The sequence below is a fragment of the Taudactylus pleione genome, unplaced genomic scaffold (genome assembly GCF_031769625.1).
Source record: "Taudactylus pleione unplaced genomic scaffold, aTauple2 ptg000447l, whole genome shotgun sequence".
Classification (NCBI taxonomy): domain Eukaryota; kingdom Metazoa; phylum Chordata; class Amphibia; order Anura; family Myobatrachidae; genus Taudactylus; species Taudactylus pleione.
Window position 1 is genome coordinate 3152501 of NW_028284849.1, and position 25906 is coordinate 3178406.

Below are 25906 nucleotides of genomic sequence, written 5' to 3' on the forward strand. Positions count from 1 at the left end.
AATGATGGTACACCCCCATGTCCTGTCCCTGTAGGTGTAAGGTTATGGGCTTGGTGTGATGAGGAGAAATGATGGTACACCCCCATGTCTTGTCCCTGTAGGTGTAAGGTTATGGGCTTGGTGTGATGAGGAGAAATGATAGTACATTCCCATGTCTTGTCCCTGTAGGTGTAAGGTTATGGGCTTGGTGTGATGAGGAGAAATGATGGTACACCCCCATGTCCTGTCCCTGTAGGTGTAAGGTTATGGGCTTGGTGTGATGAGGAGAAATGATGGTACACCCCCATGTCCTGTCCCTGTAGGTGTAAGGTTATGGGCTTGGTGTGATGAGGAGAAATGATGGTACACCCCCATGTCCTGTCCCTGTAGGTGTAAGGTTATGGGCTTGGTGTGATGAGGAGAAATGATAGTACATTCCCCTGTCCTGTCCCTGTAGGTGTAAGGTTATGGGCTTGGTGTGATGAGGAGAAATGATAGTACACCCCCCTGTCCTGTCCCTGTAGGTGTAAGGTTATGGGCTTGGTGTGATGAGGAGAAATGATAGTACATTCCCATGTCCTGTCCCTGTAGGTGTAATGTTATGGGCTTGGTGTGATGAGGAGAAATGATAGTACACCCCATTGCACCTTGGCAGAGATCACAGTGTAAAGATGGATTGCACCTTGGCAGAGTTGCGGTCTGAAGATGATCTTCGGCTGGACCTGCAAACAAAGGGTTATCTCCCATCTCCTGCAAGGGGGGAGAAGAGGGGCACTCTGTATGTGATACAACCTCCAATACACCAACCTTCACAAGGGAATTGAAACAGGAATGCGTAATCTTTAATGAATATGCATATTTATCATTAGGAAGTGGGGGAGAGGGCAGCAGGCATGTTACAAATAAGTTTCAACAAATGAGAGTCCAGGGACATATAAAAGAATACATCATTTTTGTTTTTCTCTTCTGACGGCCATTGCCAAAGGAATTCTGTACAGGAACAGTTTGAGTCTGCATATATTGTGCAAAGAGAAGACATGCTGTACCCACAAGTGGATGATGGTTACGAGCCGCGCCGTACCCACTTACCACCTTGTCCCTAACCCGCCATACCCGGCTATGAAATAAATGTGATGCTTTTGATGTCGGGGATAACCTGCACTAGATAGGAGTACTAAGCATCTGTTTGTTAGGGACAGGATTTTATAGTATCTCCAATGTTCCTTTAACAGCCGACCAATCACACGTGAGGAAGCCAGATTGAGGGTTTAGCCAACATCTATCCTTTATAAGAACCAGTAACCTCACCGAGGGACAAAGTGCATCATTCCACAATTACATCTCTATTTCCTAGTAAACTGATAATCTATGTATCAGTTATTCAGTTTCCAAAAAGCATCTGTGTTTTGAGTCCAGTGCAGGACAATTCGCATGGGGTGTCCCAATCCTGGTGAGCCCTTAGGCAATGGCCTTGCTGGCCCGGATCTAAAGAATCCTCAGTGGCTTTCCTACAGGAAGAAGGACGTACAATTGGGGATGATCAATGGGTAACATTTGTATAACAAACATCTCTCCCTCTCCGCTGAAATCCAGTTTGCTGATCTGCACGTGTGCGTGTAGTGGGGGCTCACTGGTACCACACTGCAACTATGAGGGTCCTGGCTGAGCTTAGCTGTTGACATTGCATGGTCTGTTCATCATAGCACCTATTACATGCAATCTTAGGGCTCCGAAAGCACAAAACAGCCACACTGGGCTCATTCAGCAGAGTGGAAGCCTCATTGTGTTTCTGTAAATTCTATATTTAGTATAATATTCTATATCTTATGGTGGTGGCAGGAGGGACACTGTTCCCAGCCAATGAGTGTTGAGAGGCAGACGCACCAGCCTATCCGTGGTCAGATTACTTTGCATTGTAACACAGTGTGATCCCTTTCATTGGACGGAGCTATAACCCTGCAGATGACTGAAGATTCATGATGTCTCAGTTTCTGAACAATTGTAAAGAATATAAATAAATTTGGGCAACAGTCGAAACTATCAGAGTCGTCAAACACTCGGGGGTTCAGTCACACTTCTCTGCCTTTTCTCTTTTTGTACGATAAGAAAAGCAGAGTACAAATAGGTAAAATAAGAATCCACTTTACCATTCCCACCAGTGGCTGATATATCGCGCAAATACGTTCCGTTGCGCTTTACAATTGGGAACGAAACCCCAATAAAACAAGACTGGGTAATAACAGACAGGCATGGAGGGCGACTCTGTCGTTTTAATGCTGATTTTTAAATTTTACAACAGTTCATGACCTATTTTGTATGACTTAAAGTGCGCTTACCGGTACCAGAGACGGTAAAAGCAATACGCACGAATGAGGCCTTGCAAATGTGTTAAAAACACATCTCCAAAATACGTCTAAAGCGTGTTAGATTCATCCATATTATCTGTGCATATATATGGCTGAGCCCTAACAAACCAGCTGATCATATGGAACATAGAACAAGATTATGTTTTTTTCCCCAAATGGGCTCTAATTAATATCTCTGTCCAATGAAAAGGATATTATTGTGCAATGAGTTTACTAGCAGCTAAACACTCCACTCTGTTGAATGAATACACAATGCAGCTGTATACTAAAATGTGGCAACTAAAGTAGTACGTTATATAAACAACCGGGCATGGCGCTGCGTGTTCCTCCAACAACATGGCGACGGACGGTGATGGAAACCATTAGTACAGCAGGGGGTATAGGGCTGGACAATCTCTGACAATAGTTGGTCCGTTATACCGTGACTTAAGTGGGTCAACCCATCGAAAAAGTCTCTTGTGTTTGTCTTTAGTTGTATAAACCCATCACACACGATTAACACAACTTTCAGGAAAGGGCCGACTAGGGTGGAGGGAAAAAAAAAAATTTCAATATCTTTTGCATTCTCTCATGCCAAACAAGCACGAAAATAAGGAATAAATACCCCAAGAGAAAACAAAAAGGAAAAAGACATTACTCATGGGGGAAAAAGGCAAACTGTGATACAAACTTAATTCTTGTTCCTTTGGAAGAAAAACATAAAAAGAAGATAAAATTAAAATAAAGAGTATTAAAATGCAGAGGCTCAATCAGAACATCAGCCGACGACAGAGCCACAGTTGCATTCCTGGCTCCGTAAGCAGCGTCCATTGTTCTAGAATTTTTTTTTCTTTTCTGTTTTAAATGGTTTTATTATTATTGTTTTTTTTGCAAACCTTGGAGCAGTTCCGTCAAATGAAAAAGTGGATAAACAAAATGGCGACTCCGATGTTCAGCAAAATCACCATGACTACCAGGATGGGGGCGGAGCCCTGGAAATGAGAAAGAAAAAGAAAAAAAAGTTAGTGGACATCCCAGTCTGCAGATAATAAGTAGGGGGGAAAGAACTCGCTGTCTTTGGGTTAGAGGGACAGTGGCACCAAGGGTGGATTCGGTTGGCTTAACTACTGATGAGTTAAAATACAAGGTATCCTACATTTCCAAGCCCCACAAAGTCAGCGTTGACATGGTTGGTCCTTGTATGCTGCTTTAGCCTCTTTCAGATCAGGGAGGCTGCCAAGCAGAAGACCCCAACCCTATATAAGAGTACGGGCGCTGTCGGTGGCAGCAGATCCTATTGCTCATTGGATAAGTAGTTCTCTTTTCACAGGACATGAACTTGGGAAAGTCAAAACAATACATGATGGATAGATTCAAAAAGATATTGGCTGTTCACCTAGTGATTCGGGGTTTCCAATGGGATGATGGAAATAATCAGTAGTGGAAGCAGTGAGGATCAGTGCTAGTGAATAGATAACTGGCAGGTACAAGGGTACCCCACATATTATTATTATCATTTATATGGCGCCACAAATGTTCCTCAGCACCTTACACAGTACATAAACAAGTTGTTGACAAGTGACTTACAGAACAATACAATACAGGAGCAGGACATGGATAATATATATTGCTACATTAGCGACCATAACACCCAGATAAGCAACAGAGCATAGGCAGCCAAGTGTTAGGGGAGTAAGAAGTAGATGAAACTAAAGTAGGGAGACGCACAAGAGGGTAGATGGCCCTGCTCGTAAGAGCTTACATTCTAAAAGGGAGGGGAAGACAAACAGGGGTGACACAGATGGGGTAGATGGGGAGGAAGGAGCATGTAGCAGGGAGTTAGAATGATAGCTGGAAGGCTTTGATGAAGTAGTGGGTCTTGAGAGCCCTTGGGGAACACCTACTGTAAGACGCTGTGAGGGGGAAGAGGAGTCATGAGAGGAAACTGAGAAAGATCGGTCAGAGAGGTAGGACGACAGCCAAGAGAGGGCAGTGTCACGTAGACCAAGGGAGTGAAGGATATGCAGCAGGAGAGGGTGGTCCACAGTGTCAAAAGCAGCAGAGAGATCAAGGAGAATGAGAAGAGAGTAGTGGCCCTTGGATTTGGCAGCAAGGAGGTCATTGCTGACTTTAGTGAGGGCAGTTTCAGAGGAGTGGAGAGAACGGAAGGCGGACTGAAAAGGGTCAAGGAGGGAGTGGGAGGAAAGAAAATCGGTAAGGCATTTGTAGACAATCTGCTCAAGGAGTTTGGAGGCAAAAGGGAGGCGAGAGATGGTTCGCTAGTTAGAAAGAAAGGTTAGGATCAAGGGTAGGTTTTTCAAGAATGGGGGAGACAACGGCATGCTTGAATGCAGAAGGAACAGTGCCTGATGAGAGGGAGAGGTTAATGAGGTGGGCAAGATGGGAGCAGGCAGAAAGAGAGAGGAAGCGGAGGCGGGAGGGGATAGGATCAAGGGGGGAGGTGGAAGGGGGGGGAGGACCGGATGAGGGCCATGACTTCCTCTCCAGATACAGGGGAGAAGGATGTTAGAGTTTGTAAAGTTGATTGGAAGGGGTGATCTGGGAAAGGAGGAGGTGGAGAGCTGGGGGACTGGTTGGATATGATGTCCTGACGTATGGAATCAATTTTAGATGTGAAGTAGGTAGCAAAGTCAAGGGCATTGAGCAAGGAGGGGAGACGAGGAGGGGGTGGGCTATATATATATATATATATATATATATATATATATATATAGATAGATAGATAGATAGAGAGAAAAAGAGAGAGAGCTTTGGGGCTATTCATGGCTTCTAAGATGCTCTACAGCATATCGATTTTTCATACCACACCCCTTAACTCCAACCCGCAAGTATCACCAACATCATGTTTTGAGGATTTCTGTCTGAGTAAGCAGGTAGGATAGTTAGTGACCCAGCACATTAGATGAACTCACCTGTGCGTGACTAAAGATATTCACAAAACATGACGTGTTGGGGGGTACTTAGGGGCCGGAGTTGAGAACCTCTGCTCTAAATGATTACTGCAAATAGCCAAAGAAGACGAGTTGGAAAAGTGGAACTTTGAAGATCTGGATCGCATAAGATTCTAATCTAGTGGATCGAAGACATGATTCCTAGAAGAGAAACACCGAGCCTGCAGCCCTGAGTATAACATGGTATGTAATGCAATCCTAAGTAAGCCATTGAAAACAATCAGCGCTGCAGTAATGATTTCTACAATAAGCTGCTAACTGTACTGTAGCACAAAATGCCACAAAACGGGCAGCTTTATTCTGCCGGTTTGGTAATCTTTCTATTGGGCATACCTGGCACAGGCGGTCATCTCCACAGACAAAGAGAGCGGAATTACTATACTTTTTTAGTAAAAGATCCAAACAACAAAGCCAAGTGATGTGAAGGTGACACGGATAATGGCTAGGTAGTGAGTCGGAGATTGCAGATTTCAGCAGCGTTTCCGTCACTTAATGTTCTGAAAGCTGCAATTGTTGAATCCTCCGCTGACCAGGAAAATACAACGCTGTCACCTGTATTCCTTCCACTCAGTCATAATGAAGGCGAAGAGACGGGCACTTTACGTATTACAAATGAACATTTCTCCTTGTGTTACAGTGGATAGGGTACCTATGTACTTAGGGGGTGGCCTATCAATTTACTAAGAACTGGTGCTCTCATTCGTTCCTAGTAAGTTCCCAGATAAGTGCTACTGTACATATTACTAGATAAGAAGCTGTATATAGCAAATGATAAGTGGTACTTACACATTACTAGATAAGTGCTACTGTACATATAACACTAGATAAAAGCTGTATATAGCACTGGATAAATGCTACTGTACGTATTACTAGATAAATGCTACTGAACATATTACTAGCTAAGTGCTACTGTACATATAACACTAGATAAAATCTGTATATAGCACTAGACAAATGCTACTGTACATATTACTAGATAAATGCTACTGTACATATAACACTAGATAAGTGCTAATGTACATATAACACTAGATAAAATCTGTATATAGCACTAGACAAATGCTACTGTACATATTACTAGATAAATGCTACTGTACATATAACACTAGATAAAATCTGTATATAGCACTAGACAAATGCTACTGTACATATTACTAGATAAATGCTACTGAACATATTACTAGCTAAGTGCTACTGTACATATAACACTAGATAAAATCTGTATATAGCACTAGACAAATGCTACTGTACATATTACTAGATAAATGCTACTGTACATATAACACTAGATAAAAGCTACTGTACATATTACTAGATAAGTGCTAATGTACATATAACACTAGATAAGTGCTACTGTACATATTGTCCTAGATAAGTGATACTGTACATATTGTCCTAGATAAGTGATACTGTACATATTTTCCTAGATAAGTGCTACTGTACATACGCACTAGATAAGTGACAATGTTACATAGAGCACTAGATATGTGAAACCATATATAGCAGATAAGTGCTACTACACAATAAGACCCAGATAAGTGCTGCTACACAATAAGAGATAGATAAGTGCTGCTACACAATAAGACCTAGATAAGTGCTACTACACTATAAGACCTAGATAAGTGCTACTACACAATTAGAGCTAGATAAGTGCTACTACACAATAAGAGCTAGATAAGTGCTACTACACAATCAGACCTAGATAAGTGCTGCTACACAATTAGAGCTAGATAAGTGCTGCTACACAATAAGAGCTAGATAAGTGCTGCTACACAATAAGAGCTAGATAAGTGCTGCTACACAATTAGAGCTAGATAAGTGCTGCTACACAGTAAGACCTAAATAAGTGCTACTACATAATTAGAGCTAGATAAGTGCTGCTACCCAATAAGACCTAGATAAGTGCTGCTACACAATAAGAGCTAGGTAAGTGCTACTACACAATAAGAGCTAGATAAGTGCTGCTACACAACAAGACCTAGGTAACTGCTACTACACAATTAGAGCTAGATAAGTGCTGCTACACAATAAGACCTAGATAAGTGCTACTACACAATAAGACCTAGATAAGTGCTACTACACAATAAGACCTAGATAAGTGCTACTACACAATAAGACCTAGATAAGTGCTACTACACAATAAGAGCTAGATAAGTGCTGCTACACAATTAGAGCTAGATAAGTGCTACTACACAATAAGAGCTAGATAAGTGCTGCTACACAATTAGAGCTAGATAAGTGCTGCTACACAATAAGAGCTAGATAAGTGCTGCTACACAATAAGAGCTAGATAAGTGCTACTACACAATAAGAGCTAGATAAGTGCTACTACACAATAAGACCTAAATAAGTGCTACTACACAATTAGAGCTAGATAAGTGCTGCTACACAATAAGACCTAGATAAGTGCTGCTACACAATTAGAGCTAGATAAGTGCTGCTACACAATAAGAGCTAGATAAGTGCTGCTACACAATAAGAGCTGGATAAGTGCTACTACACAATAAGAGCTGGATAAGTGCTACTACACAATAAGACCTGGATAAGTGCTACTACACAATTAGAGCTAGATAAGTGCTACTACACAATAAGACCTAGATAAGTGCTGCTACACAATAAGAGCTAGATAAGTGCTGCTACACAATAAGAGCTAGATAAGTGCTGCTACACAATAAGAGCTAGATAAGTGCTGCTACACAATAAGAGCTAGATAAGTGCTGCTACACAATTAGAGCTAGATAAGTGCTGCTACACAATAAGAGCTAGATAAGTGCTGCTACACAATTAGAGCTAGATAAGTGCTGCTACACAGTAAGACCTAAATAAGTGCTGCTACATAATTAGAGCTAGATAAGTGCTGCTACACAATAAGACCTAGGTAAGTGCTACTACACAATTAGAGCTAGATAAGTGCTGCTACCCAATAAGACCTAGATAAGTGCTACTACCCAATAAGACCTAGATAAGTGCTACTACACAATAAGACCTAGATAAGTGCTACTACACAATAAGAGATAGATAAGTGCTACTACACAATAAGAGCTAGATAAGTGCTACTACACAATAAGACCTAGATAAGTGCTACTACACAATTAGAGCTAGATAAGTGCTGCTACACAATAAGACCTAGGTAACTGCTACTACACAATTAGAGCTAGATAAGTGCTGCTACACAATAAGACCTAGATAAGTGCTACTACCCAATAAGACCTAGATAAGTGCTACTACACAATAAGACCTAGATAAGTGCTACTACACATTAAGAGTCTAGATAAGTGCTACTACACTATAAGAGCTAGATAAGTGCTACTACACTATAAGAGCTAGATAAGTGCTACTACGAAATAAGACCTAGATAAGTGCTACTACACAATAAGACCTAGATAAGTGCTGCTACACAATAAGAGATAGATAAGTGCTACTACACAATAAGAGCTAGATAAGTGCTACTACACAATAAGACCTAGATAAGTGCTGCTACACAATTAGAGCTAGATAAGTGCTGCTACACAATAAGACCTAGGTAACTGCTACTACACAATTAGAGCTAGATAAGTGCTGCTACACAGTAAGACCTAAATAAGTGCTGCTACATAATTAGAGCTAGATAAGTGCTGCTACACAATAAGACCTAGGTAAGTGCTACTACACAATTAGAGCTAGATAAGTGCTGCTACACAATAAGACCTAGATAAGTGCTACTACCCAATAAGACCTAGATAAGTGCTACTACACAATAAGACCTAGATAAGTGCTACTACACAATAAGAGATAGATAAGTGCTACTACACAATAAGAGCTAGATAAGTGCTACTACACAATAAGACCTAGATAAGTGCTACTACACAATTAGAGCTAGATAAGTGCTGCTACACAATAAGACCTAGGTAACTGCTACTACACAATTAGAGCTAGATAAGTGCTGCTACACAATAAGACCTAGATAAGTGCTGCTACACAATAAGAGCTAGATAAGTGCTGCTACACAATAAGAGCTAGATAAGTGCTGCTACACAATTAGAGCTAGATAAGTGCTGCTACACAATAAGAGCTAGATAAGTGCTGCTACACAATAAGAGCTAGATAAGTGCTGCTACACAATTAGAGCTAGATAAGTGCTGCTACACAGTAAGACCTAAATAAGTGCTGCTACATAATTAGAGCTAGATAAGTGCTGCTACACAATAAGACCTAGGTAAGTGCTACTACACAATTAGAGCTAGATAAGTGCTGCTACCCAATAAGACCTAGATAAGTGCTACTACCCAATAAGACCTAGATAAGTGCTACTACACAATAAGACCTAGATAAGTGCTACTACACAATAAGAGATAGATAAGTGCTACTACACAATAAGACCTAGATAAGTGCTACTACACAATTAGAGCTAGATAAGTGCTGCTACACAATAAGACCTAGGTAACTGCTACTACACAATTAGAGCTAGATAAGTGCTGCTACACAATAAGACCTAGATAAGTGCTACTACACATTAAGAGTCTAGATAAGTGCTACTACACTATAAGAGCTAGATAAGTGCTACTACACTATAAGAGCTAGATAAGTGCTACTACGAAATAAGACCTAGATAAGTGCTACTACACAATAAGACCTAGATAAGTGCTGCTACACAATAAGAGATAGATAAGTGCTACTACACAATAAGAGCTAGATAAGTGCTACTACACAATAAGACCTAGATAAGTGCTGCTACACAATTAGAGCTAGATAAGTGCTGCTACACAATAAGACCTAGGTAACTGCTACTACACAATTAGAGCTAGATAAGTGCTGCTACACAGTAAGACCTAAATAAGTGCTGCTACATAATTAGAGCTAGATAAGTGCTGCTACACAATAAGACCTAGGTAAGTGCTACTACACAATTAGAGCTAGATAAGTGCTGCTACACAATAAGACCTAGATAAGTGCTACTACACAATAAGACCTAGATAAGTGCTACTACCCAATAAGACCTAGATAAGTGCTACTACACAATAAGACCTAGATAAGTGCTACTACACAATAAGAGATAGATAAGTGCTACTACACAATAAGAGCTAGATAAGTGCTACTACACAATAAGACCTAGATAAGTGCTACTACACAATTAGAGCTAGATAAGTGCTGCTACACAATAAGACCTAGGTAACTGCTACTACACAATTAGAGCTAGATAAGTGCTGCTACACAATAAGACCTAGATAAGTGCTACTACCCAATAAGACCTAGATAAGTGCTACTACACAATAAGACCTAGATAAGTGCTACTACACAATAAGACCTAGATAAGTGCTATACACAATAAGACCTAGATAAGTGCTACTACACAATAAGACCTAGATAAGTGCTACTACACAATAAGAGATAGATAAGTGCTACTACACAATAAGACCTAGATAAGTGCTACTACACAATTAGAGCTAGATAAGTGCTGCTACACAATAAGACCTAGGTAACTGCTACTACACAATTAGAGCTAGATAAGTGCTGCTACCCAATAAGACCTAGATAAGTGCTACTACCCAATAAGACCTAGATAAGTGCTACTACACAATAAGACCTAGATAAGTGCTGCTACACAATAAGAGCTAGATAAGTGCTGCTACACAATAAGAGCTAGATAAGTGCTGCTACACAATTAGAGCTAGATAAGTGCTGCTACACAGTAAGACCTAAATAAGTGCTACTACATAATTAGAGCTAGATAAGTGCTGCTACCCAATAAGACCTAGATAAGTGCTGCTACACAATAAGAGCTAGGTAAGTGCTACTACACAATAAGAGCTAGATAAGTGCTGCTACACAACAAGACCTAGGTAACTGCTACTACACAATTAGAGCTAGATAAGTGCTGCTACACAATAAGACCTAGATAAGTGCTACTACACAATAAGACCTAGATAAGTGCTACTACACAATAAGACCTAGATAAGTGCTACTACACAATAAGAGCTAGATAAGTGCTACTACACAATAAGAGCTAGATAAGTGCTGCTACACAATTAGAGCTAGATAAGTGCTACTACACAATAAGAGCTAGATAAGTGCTGCTACACAATTAGAGCTAGATAAGTGCTGCTACACAATAAGAGCTAGATAAGTGCTGCTACACAATAAGAGCTAGATAAGTGCTACTACACAATAAGAGCTAAATAAGTGCTACTACACAATTAGAGCTAGATAAGTGCTGCTACACAATAAGACCTAGATAAGTGCTGCTACACAATTAGAGCTAGATAAGTGCTGCTACACAATAAGAGCTAGATAAGTGCTGCTACACAATAAGAGCTGGATAAGTGCTACTACACAATAAGACCTGGATAAGTGCTACTACACAATAAGACCTGGATAAGTGCTACTACACAATTAGAGCTAGATAAGTGCTACTACACAATAAGACCTAGATAAGTGCTGCTACACAATAAGAGCTAGATAAGTGCTGCTACACAATAAGAGCTAGATAAGTGCTGCTACACAATAAGAGCTAGATAAGTGCTGCTACACAATTAGAGCTAGATAAGTGCTGCTACACAATAAGAGCTAGATAAGTGCTGCTACACAATTAGAGCTAGATAAGTGCTGCTACACAGTAAGACCTAAATAAGTGCTGCTACATAATTAGAGCTAGATAAGTGCTGCTACACAATAAGACCTAGGTAAGTGCTACTACACAATTAGAGCTAGATAAGTGCTGCTACCCAATAAGACCTAGATAAGTGCTACTACCCAATAAGACCTAGATAAGTGCTACTACACAATAAGACCTAGATAAGTGCTACTACACAATAAGAGATAGATAAGTGCTACTACACAATAAGAGCTAGATAAGTGCTACTACACAATAAGACCTAGATAAGTGCTACTACACAATTAGAGCTAGATAAGTGCTGCTACACAATAAGACCTAGGTAACTGCTACTACACAATTAGAGCTAGATAAGTGCTGCTACACAATAAGACCTAGATAAGTGCTACTACCCAATAAGACCTAGATAAGTGCTACTACACAATAAGACCTAGATAAGTGCTACTACACATTAAGAGTCTAGATAAGTGCTACTACACTATAAGAGCTAGATAAGTGCTACTACACTATAAGAGCTAGATAAGTGCTACTACGAAATAAGACCTAGATAAGTGCTACTACACAATAAGACCTAGATAAGTGCTGCTACACAATAAGAGATAGATAAGTGCTACTACACAATAAGAGCTAGATAAGTGCTGCTACACAGTAAGACCTAAATAAGTGCTGCTACACAATTAGAGCTAGATAAGTGCTGCTACACAATAAGACCTAGGTAACTGCTACTACACAATTAGAGCTAGATAAGTGCTGCTACACAATAAGACCTAGATAAGTGCTACTACCCAATAAGACCTAGATAAGTGCTACTACACAATAAGACCTAGATAAGTGCTACTACACAATAAGAGATAGATAAGTGCTACTACACAATAAGAGCTAGATAAGTGCTACTACACAATAAGACCTAGATAAGTGCTACTACACAATTAGAGCTAGATAAGTGCTGCTACACAATAAGACCTAGGTAACTGCTACTACACAATTAGAGCTAGATAAGTGGTGCTACACAATAAGACCTAGATAAGTGCTGCTACACAATAAGAGCTAGATAAGTGCTGCTACACAATAAGAGCTAGATAAGTGCTGCTACACAATAAGAGCTAGATAAGTGCTGCTACACAATAAGAGCTAGATAAGTGCTGCTACACAATTAGAGCTAGATAAGTGCTGCTACACAGTAAGACCTAAATAAGTGCTGCTACATAATTAGAGCTAGATAAGTGCTGCTACACAATAAGACCTAGGTAAGTGCTACTACACAATTAGAGCTAGATAAGTGCTGCTACCCAATAAGACCTAGATAAGTGCTACTACCCAATAAGACCTAGATAAGTGCTACTACACAATAAGACCTAGATAAGTGCTACTACACAATAAGAGATAGATAAGTGCTACTACACAATAAGACCTAGATAAGTGCTACTACACAATTAGAGCTAGATAAGTGCTGCTACACAATAAGACCTAGGTAACTGCTACTACACAATTAGAGCTAGATAAGTGCTGCTACACAATAAGACCTAGATAAGTGCTACTACCCAATAAGACCTAGATAAGTGCTACTACACAATAAGACCTAGATAAGTGCTACTACACATTAAGAGTCTAGATAAGTGCTACTACACTATAAGAGCTAGATAAGTGCTACTACACTATAAGAGCTAGATAAGTGCTACTACACTATAAGAGCTAGATAAGTGCTACTACGAAATAAGACCTAGATAAGTGCTACTACACAATAAGACCTAGATAAGTGCTGCTACACAATAAGAGATAGATAAGTGCTACTACACAATAAGAGCTAGATAAGTGCTACTACACAATAAGACCTAGATAAGTGCTGCTACACAATTAGAGCTAGATAAGTGCTGCTACACAATAAGACCTAGGTAACTGCTACTACACAATTAGAGCTAGATAAGTGCTGCTACACAGTAAGACCTAAATAAGTGCTGCTACATAATTAGAGCTAGATAAGTGCTGCTACACAATAAGACCTAGGTAAGTGCTACTACACAATTAGAGCTAGATAAGTGCTGCTACACAATAAGACCTAGATAAGTGCTACTACCCAATAAGACCTAGATAAGTGCTACTACACAATAAGACCTAGATAAGTGCTACTACACAATAAGAGATAGATAAGTGCTACTACACAATAAGAGCTAGATAAGTGCTACTACACAATAAGACCTAGATAAGTGCTACTACACAATTAGAGCTAGATAAGTGCTGCTACACAATAAGACCTAGGTAACTGCTACTACACAATTAGAGCTAGATAAGTGCTGCTACACAATAAGACCTAGATAAGTGCTACTACCCAATAAGACCTAGATAAGTGCTACTACACAATAAGACCTAGATAAGTGCTACTACACAATAAGACCTAGATAAGTGCTATACACAATAAGACCTAGATAAGTGCTACTACACAATAAGACCTAGATAAGTGCTACTACACAATAAGAGATAGATAAGTGCTACTACACAATAAGACCTAGATAAGTGCTACTACACAATTAGAGCTATATAAGTGCTGCTACACAATAAGACCTAGGTAACTGCTACTACACAATTAGAGCTAGATAAGTGCTGCTACACAATAAGACCTAGATAAGTGCTACTACCCAATAAGACCTAGATAAGTGCTACTACACAATAAGACCTAGATAAGTGCTACTACACTATAAGAGCTAGATAAGTGCCGACTACACAATAAGAGCTAGATAAGTGCTACTACACAATAAGAGCTAGATAAGTGCTACTACACAATAAGAGCTAGATAAGTGCTACTACACAATAAGAGCTAGATAAGTGCTACTACACATTAAGAGTCTAGATAAGTGCTACTACACATTAAGAGTCTAGATAAGTGCTGCTACACAATAAGAGCTAGATAAGTGCTGCTACACAATAAGACCTAGATAAGTGCTGCTACACAATAAGACCTAGATAAGTGCTACTACACAATAAGACCTAGATAAGTGCTACTACACAATAAGACCTAGATAAGTGGTTTTTCAAGATCAGACTGGCCTACAGGGATACTGGGGAAATCCCCAGTGGGCCCCACATCTCTAATGTCAGGTTCCAGACCACGCACTCCAATTATACATTGTTACTCTATTAGAGGGTTAGTCACCTGGTAAAATTAGCAGTTGGGTTAACAGACCTAATGTTTTATTGTGTGAAAAGAACACCTAAAATATAGTATATTGCAAACTAAGATTCTAGTTGTAAAAATCAAAATAAGCTGCCAACACTTATCATCCTGGTGGCAAGAACAGTGACTGTTGAACTTTAAATAGGGATTGGTATGTCCGGCGGTTCAAATCCCAACGCCGGAAGACCTGCAACAGTGAAGATTCCGACAGGTAATTAAGGTAAGTATAACTAAACCTCTCCCCCGCTAACCCTAACCCTCCCTTAGGGTTGCCTAACCCTAACCTCCCCCCAGTGCCTAACCCTAACCCCCCCACGTAAGTGCCTAAACCTTACCCCCCCGTCCCCGCAGCCTAAACCTAACCCTCACGGGGAGGTGCCTAACCCTAACGCCCCCTTCTAACCTAACCCTCCGGGGGGGGCCCCTAAGCCCTCTCCAGGAGCCCCCAACTTAACCACCCCCACGTGGCTGTCTGCGCCCGCTGCCTGGCTTACCTTCGTTCGGTATGTCGGGCATCGGGCTCCCGACGTAGGAATAATGATAGGCGTCGGGATTTCAACGCCTATCATTAGTCCCCTGTCGGTATTGCACAGTCGGGAAGCCGGCAGTCGGCATTTCGACCGTCGGTTTCCTGACTGTATACCCTTTAAATTTTATATATAATCACCATCATGTGCTTCATTATCATATGGATTCCCTACAGCGCATAATCTGGTATATTATACCATGGCTGAATCAATCCACTGGTACATACAACAACACTAGGTAAGTGCTACTGTACATACAGAGCTAGATAAGTGAATCCGAATATAACACTCAATAAGTGGTACTATAGCTATGGCGCTAGATAAGTGGTACTATAGCTATGGCGCTAGATAAGTGGTACTATAGCTATGGCGCTAGATAAGTGGTACTATAGCTATGGCGCTAGATAAGTGGTACTATAGCTATGGCGCTAGATAAGTGGTACTATAGCTATGGCGCTAGATAAGTGGTACTATAGCTATGGCGCTAGATAAGTGGTACTATAGCTATGGCGCTAGATAAGTGGTACTATAGCTATGGCGCTAGATAAGTGGTACTATAGCTATGGCGCTAGATAAGTGGTACTATAGCTATGGCGCTAGATAAGTGGTACTATAGCTATGGCGCTAGATAAGTGGTACTATAGCTATGGCGCTAGATAAGTGGTACTATAGCTATGGCGCTAGATAAGTGGTACTATAGCTATGGCGCTAGATAAGTGGTACTATAGCTATGGCGCTAGATAAGTGGTACTATAGCTATGGCGCTAGATAAGTGGTACTATAGCAATGGCGCTAGATAAGTGGTACTATAGCAATGGCGCTAGATAAGTGGTACTATAGCAATGGCGCTAGATAAGTGGTACTATAGCAATGGCGCTAGATAAGTGGTACTATAGCAATGGCGCTAGATAAGTGTTACTCTAGCTATGGCGCTAGATAAGTGGTACTATAGCTATGGCGCTAGATAAGTGGTACTATAGCTATGGCGCTAGATAAGTGGTACTATAGCTATGGCGCTAGATAAGTGGTACTATAGCTATGGCGCTAGATAAGTGGTACTATAGCAATGACGCTAGATAAGTGGTACTATAGCAATGGCGCTAGATAAGTGGTACTATGGCAATGGCGCTAGATAAGTGGTACTATGGCTACGGCGCTAGATAAGTGTTACTATAGCTACGGTGCTAGATAAGTGGTACTATAGCAATGGCGCTAGATAAGTGTTACTATAGCAATGGCGCTAGATAAATGCTACTATAGCTATGGCGCTAGATAAGTGTTACTATAGCTACGGTGCTAGATAAGTGGTACTATAGCAATGGCGCTAGATAAGTGTTACTATAGCAATGGCGCTAGATAAATGCTACTATAGCTACGGCGCTAGATAAGTGGTACTACAGCAATGGCGCTAGATAAGTGTTACTATAGCAATGGCGCTAGATAAGTGTTACTATAGCAATGGCGCTAGATAAGTGGTACTATAGCAATGGCGCTAGATAAGTGTTACTGTACATAACGGCACTATATAAGTGCTACTGTACATAGAGCCCTAGAAATGCGCCACTGGTAATATAGCCATAGGAAAGTATTAATGTACATAAAACTAGATAAGTGATACTGTATATAAAATATTAGAAACATATAACACTAGATAAGTGATATGGCACATATAGCCCTACTACTGTACATATAACTTTAGATAAGTAGTACTGTACATCTAGCACTAGATAAGTGGTACTGTACATCTAGCCCTAGATAAGTAGTACTGTACATCTAGCTCTAGATAAGTAGTACTGTACATCTAGCACTAGATAAGTGGTACTGTACATATAACTCTAGATAAGTGGTACTGTACATCTAGCCCTAGATAAGTAGTACTGTACATATAACTCTAGATAAGTAGTACTGTACATATAGCTCTAGATAAGTAGTACTGTACATCTAGCACTAGATAAGTGGTACTGTACATATAACTCTAGATAAGTGGTACTGTACATCTAGCCCTAGATAAGTAGTACTGTACATCTAGCCCTAGATAAGTAGTACTGTACATATAGCTCTAGATAAGTAGTACTGTACATATAGCTCTAGATAAGTAGTACTGTACATATAGCCCTAGCTAAGTGGTACTGTACATCTAGCCCTAGATAAGTAGTACTGTACATATAGCCTTAGATATGTAGTATGATACATATAGCCCTACTGAAGTTCTACTGTACATACAGCCCTGGTTAAGGACTACTGCAGATATAGCACATAAGCAAAACCGTATATAACACTAGATAAATTGTCCTGTACACATATAACTAGTTAAGTGGCCCTTAAAATGCCACAAATGGGGAGGGGCGGAGTTAAAATGGAGCGATTCACGTATTTTTAGCCCCTCTCCCTCTCTACGGATCTGTGATTCCAGGCAATCTCCCCATTTTGCCCCACTTCCATGGAAGTAGAAGCAGGATGCGGAAGATCCGACCACTCTTCTGGGGGTGCGGGGGAGTACCCGAAAAATCTGGAGACTTCCGTACTTTCCAGGAGATTAGGCAAGTATGCTTCACAGCCATGGTGCTATTGCCTGAGAAGTTCATCAATAGCCCATTGCTGTTGCCTCCGGACCTCCTGAATAGCTAACTGCTGCACCCTGTTAGTTTCCCGCGGAGTGACAGTAACCTGTAGCAGCACCCCAACCATGGCTCCATATTAACTCTTGGTGCAACGGAGGAAGCAGAATCTGCCTTCCCCAAGTGCCTGACGATGACACCACCAAGAAGTTCACAAAATAACAGCCGCCATTTTTTTTTTTTTTAAAGTGTCCGTCACTTTACATGTTTCACAGATTTGTATGGATGCAATTTAACTGGAGTGCTCCCATTGTTCACAAGGTGTCGCAAGATCTGGTTAGGGTTGCAATCTCCTAGAGAAAATGTTTTTGACCTTGCGCGCAGCAGCCAATCAGTAGCACACCAGTCCAGGGCCTTGGTACAAGTAACTGCAGCTAGCTTTATTTGAGAGAGCACAAAAAAAAAGTCTAATACTAACCCTCCCCCTAGTGCCTAGCCCTCCCCCTAACCCCAATACTTACCATCAGGATGTTGGCTCTGGCATCCTGACCGCTGGGATATAAACTACATCCCTATATTATATATATATATACACATACTGAATATATATATATATATATATATATATATATATATATACACATACACACAGGACTTCTTGAGGGAGTTTGGTTAAAATGAAACTCTTTGAAAGATCTAATGATCTATTTGGGCACCTCTATACAGGAAGGACCAAGGTGAATAGGAGCTCCCACTCTTTGAGCTGTGTCATCCATGGTCGTTTAGGGATTCCATACTTGGAGTGGAGTATATAAAGATAAACACATTATTCTGTTAACTAAGGTCCTGAGTAAGACCCGCACGCAAATGCCTTTGAAACTGTGATTTCTCAAGGATTGCAATTGCGTACATATGCTAATTACGCACTTGCCATCCAATGTTTAGAGACGCCCACTGAAAGAAGCTCACATCCACCGTGAGGTTTAGCGAGGTAAAAAACCTTGCGTCCCTCGCGGCCCCAATTTTGGAATACAGCGAGTATGCACCCTGCTGATACCCGCGGTATCCAATAAAAAAAAAAAGCTGAAAACCCTGCAGAGCAAGAAAAAAAAAAAATCTTCACTTACCTGGCCGGAGGTCTCCTGTGGTCTCCGCGGCTCCCAGTGGCCTCCTCTCCATCTTCTCACTGGAGAGGGGGCTGCTGGTAGGCTCCAGGGGCTGGTGGGAGAGGCTAGGGCAGCTGAGAGATGTAGTTCTCCCAGCGCCCATCCGGGGGAAGGGCACACAGACACTGTGGGGGCCAGTCCAGGGTTGCATAAAATTGGATTATTTAAAAAAAAAAAAAAAAAAATGGATTTATTTGATTTAAATCACTTTTTTTGGCTTTAAATAGGATTTTTTATAAAAAGTTTTTTAAAGTAAACGTTTTACATTCTTAAACGTTTATTTAAAAAATGTTTTAATAAAAATAACCCTATTTAAATCAAATAAATCAGTTTTTTATTTATTTATTTTTTAAATCCAATTTTATGCAAACCGGGTCACACACACAACACTCATACACACTGACATACTCACCCTGTAGCAGAGGACCCGGCTTCCGACGCTGGATGAAGAAGACGACGCAGAAGACAGCGCTGCCGAAGGTAAGTAATTAAGGACTAATTAAGCAAATTGGAAACTTCCCATTGCATAATTAGTCCTCGGGGTGGGGTGGGGGGGGGGGGGGGCTGCCGGGGTCCCAGAGCAAGTCCCAGTGATTTTCCCCCAAAAAAATGATTTTGAGAAAAATCACACTTGCTCTGGAGGTGCGTGAAAAAAAACCTCCGGGAGCACAAGAAAGAAAAGAACACGCACCAGGTAAAACCTCGCAGGTGCAGAATTTTTGCTATTCACGCACCCAATTGAATATGCCCCTATGAGTGCATTCGTGTCTTCTTCTCTTTTATCTGTTTCTTAGTTCCATTCTGGCGAGAAGCTGCTACACTAATCGTTATATGGTTTTATATTATTCTAATCATTTAGCGAATATATAAAATATATTTACAGGAAGAATAAAACCTGACAAGCACACAACATTTTATACCGGCCACGTTACAGCAGCAAAACTTTACATGGAAACGTATCGTCTTTATAAAATATACATAGGTGAATATTACATGAGTTTTTAATGTTACGGCTTTAGTTCTACTTTAATCAATAATAACAGCAGATTTTAAGCCATCACAAGATCTGCGATATGACTTGTGATAGGTGAGCCTGTTGCTGCCCTGCAGAGCTAATAAAGAGTTTTCATTACAATATTCTGTAACGAGCATAGAAGCCTAGTCCAGTAAGACCAGCAAAATACAAGATAAAAGAAACACTATTCCGCTGGACTACTGGGTTAGGACAGAATTCTCACAATAGTGTCATTTAAGTAAGAAAATTGGTTTTAACAGCAAAGATAGCTTAAATCATCCTAACACGCTGTCCATGGTTCTGAAATAATCAGTTTTAAAGTTTTAGGGACGTATTTATCAATAGCATTCCAGATGCAATAAGTCAGATTTTAATTTCTATTGTCACTTTTCACGGTGACAAGTGAGTCCGTTATCACCGCCATTTATCCCTCCCTCCCAAAAATATATTGCCTGGTGATTGGTACCAGCCCGAAGAAGAAAGAATTAAAAGACTACTTCATTCGGCCAGTTTCTGTAGAAGTAGGTATTCATGAGTCAGATTTGGACTGCAGAGGACTGTCCTGTCATCCTGTGATTGGCATGTTTGCATGAGGTAGGAAGGTTCTTATCTTGCTGCATCCAGTACTTGCTACAAGAAAGAAAGTGCGGTAGGGTGGCCTAGCACATATACTACTGCTCTCTCCTGGTGTAACATATACTACTGTTCTCTCCTGGTGTAACATATACTACTGCTCTCTCCTGGTGTAACATATACTACTGCTCTCTCCTGGTGTAACATATATTACTGTTCTCTCCTGGTGTAACATATATTACTGTTCTCTCCTGGTGTAACATATATTACTGTTCTCTCCTGGTGTAACATATACTACTGCTCTCTCCTGGTGTAACATATACTACTGCTCTCTCCTGGTGTAACATACTACTGTTCTCTCCTGGTGTAACATATACTACTGCTCTCTCCTGGTGTAACATATACTACTGCTCTCTCCTGGTGTAACATATACTACTGCTCTCTCCTGGTGTAACATATACTACTGTTCTCTCCTGGTGTAACATATACTACTGCTCTCTCCTGGTGTAACATATACTACTGCTCTCTCCTGGTGTAACATATACTACTGTTCTCTCCTGGTGTAACATATACTACTGCTCTCTCCTGGTGTAACATATACTACTGCTCTCTCCTGGTGTAACATATACTACTGCTCTCTCCTGGTGTAACATATACTACTGCTCTCTCCTGGTGTAACATATACTACTGCTCTCTCCTGGTGTAACATATACTACTGCTCTCTCCTGGTGTAACATATACTACTGCTCTCTCCTGGTGTAACCCAGGCACATACACTACTGTTGTCTCCTGGTGTAACCCAGGCACATATACTACTGTTCTCTCCTGGTGTAAAACTGGTGCATATTATAACTTATTATATATACACACACCGATCAGCCATAACATTTATACCACATGACTAATACTGTGTTCACCCTCATCATGCTGCCAAACCAGCTTTGACCCATGGACTCCTCTGAAGGTGTCCTGTGGTATCTGGCATTAGCGGCAGATCCTTTGGAGTATATTTACTTAAGTGCGGGTTTACAAATGTGGGGACGCTGCCCATAGCAACCAATCAGATTCTAGCTATCATTTTCTAGAAGGTGCTAGATAAATGAGAAGTAGAGTCTTATTGGTTGCTATGGGTAACATCTCCACTTTTGTAAAACAGGAATTTAGTAAATATACCCCTGTAAGTCCTGTAAGGTGTGAGCTTCCAGTACATCCCACAGATGCTCCATTGGACTGAGATCTGAGGAGTTTGGAGGTCAATCACCACCTTGATGTTTGTTATGTTGCTCACACCGTTCCTGAGCAATGTCTGCAGTGTGGCAGCCGGGCACATTATCCCGCTGACAGAGGTCACTGCCATCAGCGAAAACTATTACCACATAGTGGTGCACTTGGTCTGCAACAATGGATAGGTGGGTGGTACATATCACAGTAACATACACAAGAATGCCAGGAGCCAAGGTTTCCCAGCAGAACATTGCCCAGAGCATTACACTGCCACCACCGGCTGCCTTCTTCCCATAGTGCATCCTGGTGCCATCTCTTCCCCAGGTAAACGACGCACATGCACCCGGCCATCCCCATAATGTAAGAGAAAACATGACCATGATCAGGCTAGGCCACCTTCTACCTCCATGGTCCAGTTCTGAAGCTCACGTTCGCATTGTAGGCACTCTCAGTGGTGGACAAGGACAAGCATGGGCACTCTGACCGGTCTGCGCCTACGCTGCGATGCTCGGTGTGTTCTGACAGCTCTCTATCATAGCCAGCATTAATGTTTTCAGCAACTTGTGCTTCAGGAGCTCTGCAGGACTGGACCAGATGGGCTAGCCTTCGCTCCCTATGCGCACAAATGAGCCGTGGGTGGCCATGACCCTGTCACCGACTGTCCTCCCTTGGACCACTCTTGGTAGGTACTAACCACAGCGTACCGGGAACACCCCACAAGACCTGCTGTAATGGAGATGCTCTGTCCCCATCCCCAAGCCATAATTTGGTCCTTGTCAAAAGTCGCTCAGATCCTTACACTTATCCTTTATCGCTGCTTCCAACATATCAACTTCAATAACTATGTGTACACTTACTGCCTCATATATACCAGCCCTTGTGACAGGTGCCATAGTAACATAATAATCAATGTTACTCACTTCACCTGCCAGTGGTTTTAATGTTATGGCTGTTCGGTGTATGAGTGAGTGGCAGCTTGAAAGATTTGTTCTGCAGAAATGCTATGTGAGGAGTAAGGGCCTGATTCAGAGCCGATCGTAAGCGGACGCTCGTTCGCTCAACTGCGCATGGGTCGTAATGCGCATGCGCCAACCAGTCATTGCGGTCGGAAATCGAGAGCTCGCAAAATAGCGAGTGCCTGCTAATTTGAGTGACAGGATGAGGCGTTTGTGGGTGGTAACAGGGGAAGGTGCTTGAAAACGGGGAGTGGAGATCAGAACGCAGGCGTGCCAAACGGTCAAAACGGGCGTTTAATGGGTGTGCATAATTAATACAGCAGCGTCATTGACCACGTAACTTGGTTATTTCTTAGCCTGAACTGTTCGCATGATTGCGGTAGGAAAATCCAACCACAAGCACTGCGAGCAGTTCAGACGCCTTTCAATGTACTCGATTAATTTAATAAATAGCAGAGATGACGTAGGATGAGAGCGGCCAGGGGGCGTCTTTACAAAATAGCGAGCGCATGTTTCGTTCGCTCGCTCAGACATAGGAGACGTCAATAGCCCGCAAAGAGCGAGCGCTCAATTTAAATAGCCGGCCCCTTTTTCTGAACGAGCGAGCGCAAATAGCGTTCGGCTCTGAATCAGGCCCTAAGCCTCACACTGGGGTGGGGCCAGTGATGTCACAGCAGCTCAAATGCCTGCAATCCTATCTGTAGCAAATCCCTTTAGGATACTGTAAATGATGTTGGATGCAGGTTCCGCTGCCTGTCATGTAGTGGGGAGGGTGAAGTTGTACTCTGTAACAGTGGAATGTACAATTAACCGAGAACAGTGTATTTCACCTTCATTGTTCTTAACTGAACTTTCATTTTTGGGGCGCACTGGTCCTTTAAAGAGCCATGGAAGCTGTGCACCCATTAATTGCAACAGAAAGGACTGCGCACCAGTAATATTTAAGGTGCATTGTCCATCTAGTAATAAATACACACACAGACACTAATATATTATATATAACATGTACAATAACAAACACTGCATGCTGCACATCCGAAGGAAGGAAAAAACAAACCACGGATTAATTAGTTATCTATCAGCTGAGTATCGGTGTCTGCTGCTGCTGTGTACAGCCCCCACCCCCTGTTGTTACCCTCTGCATCCTCTCTCCGCACTTGTCAGGTGACAGAGACGCTGCTGATAGAGGAAGCGGAAGATGTTGCCCAGCAACAAGATCCAGGCAGCCAACCAAATGCGACATAGTGACAGTAGATGGCTAGATGGAAAACATGCACCAGCATCACCGCCATCTTTACTACGGCACCAGCAAATCCCTAATACTGCAAATGCATCTGCAAGAGTTTACAGCCAGAAAGGAGTATACTGGCAGTGCAGAGGTTAAATTCTGCACCCTGCATTCTAGTATCATGGTATCATGTAGATCAGTGATTCCCAACCTCGGTCCTCAAGGCACACTAACAGTCCTGGTTTTAGTGATATCCATGCTTAAGCACAGATGGTTAAATCAAAATAACTAAGGTACTAATTAAGGGCCTGATTCAGACCCACTCGCGAGCGGCTGTCCGCTCGCAAGTGGGTCGATGTTATGGACTGAGCATGCGCACGACGGAGGGAGCTCCGTCGTGCGCATGCGCCAGACGCAACGAGCGAAGGAAAGTCCTTCGCTCGTTGTGTCCGATCAAAGGGGGCGTGCTGTCAATGTTGATTGACAGAACGCCCCCTTTGGTGGGCGTGCCGGGGGCGTGCCTCCCTGACGGGGGCGTTCCCACGGGAACGTCAACCGTCAGAAGCCGGCCCCACTGACATCACTAGTGATGTCAGTGGGAGTGATTTTGGCTCTGATAGAGCCAAAATCACTCCAGGGCTTGCGGTCACAGAGACCCTACCACAAGCCGCGATGGTCTTGACCATCGCGACCATCTTTTTGGCCGCTCGCATATGCTGTGGGTGGTCAGGTAGGAGGGCACTGATTCACAGCGAGCGCTCTGGTCAGAGCGTCCGGCTCTGAATCAGGCCCTCAGTTCCAAATCAGAACTACACAATAAAGACTCAGAGCATCAGGGCGAGGGCCCCTCCAATCCACGGGGGGTCATCACCCATAATAAACGTTACTTCCGCTATAATAAAACATCATCTTCAAAAAGCAAAACAAAACCAATGTTTTATGCTATTGTGCAAGGGAGAAAACAGACAGAAGCCACGTAGTGTTTGTAGTGCGATTAAACTGTATGTTATCCAATACATGATCTGCATAGTGTCATACCGAGCATTATCATCATTTCCAGGAATTACCAGACATCCACAGGGACCTCGTAACATGGGAGCAGCGACAGGGAAGTAACGCCGCCGAGCTCATGCACATCTGACTAATGCAGAGATAATGCTTACGGCATACACACATATTCACAGTAACAAGCATTCTGCCACGTCCCAAACAGTCACATCATTACACTGTATACTTCATACACAACGCTTCCCATACCTATAGCATTTGTTTATATGGATTCAGAGGAACCTTCACCTTAAATGCTGCGTCCACCGGGCCCGCCATGGGGGGTCTAACTACCCTCACTCACCCCTTCTAGCTCGGCCTGTATGAAAGAAATCCAGTGATTTTTCCCCATTCCCCTTGTCATGATTGGTGTCTGCGAGTTACCTGTCTCAGGTGGTGATCGAGTTTCAACGGAGGCCGGCATGACTGGAATCACAGATAATGTAAATAGCTCTATTTACAAGACTTGGGTAGCAGTGAAAACTGCCTTTGATGATAAATGACAGGAACTGGAGGGACCGGACTGGGACCGGCAGGAAGACTTGTTGAATTGAACTG

At 41.9% G+C, this 25906-nt stretch overlaps 1 protein-coding gene across 1 annotated transcript in view; it reads right to left on the reverse strand.

Moving 5' to 3' along the window:
* Positions 1 to 821: 821 nt before the first annotated feature.
* JPH3 (junctophilin 3) overlaps positions 822 to 25906 on the reverse strand; it is a 165061-nt gene continuing 139976 nt past the window's right edge. The window contains exon 5 of the mRNA XM_088448014.1: positions 822 to 3316. Within this exon, the coding sequence (XP_088304140.1) occupies positions 3236 to 3316 (81 nt within the window). The 3' untranslated portion in view covers positions 822 to 3235. The remainder of the gene's footprint in view (positions 3317 to 25906) is intronic.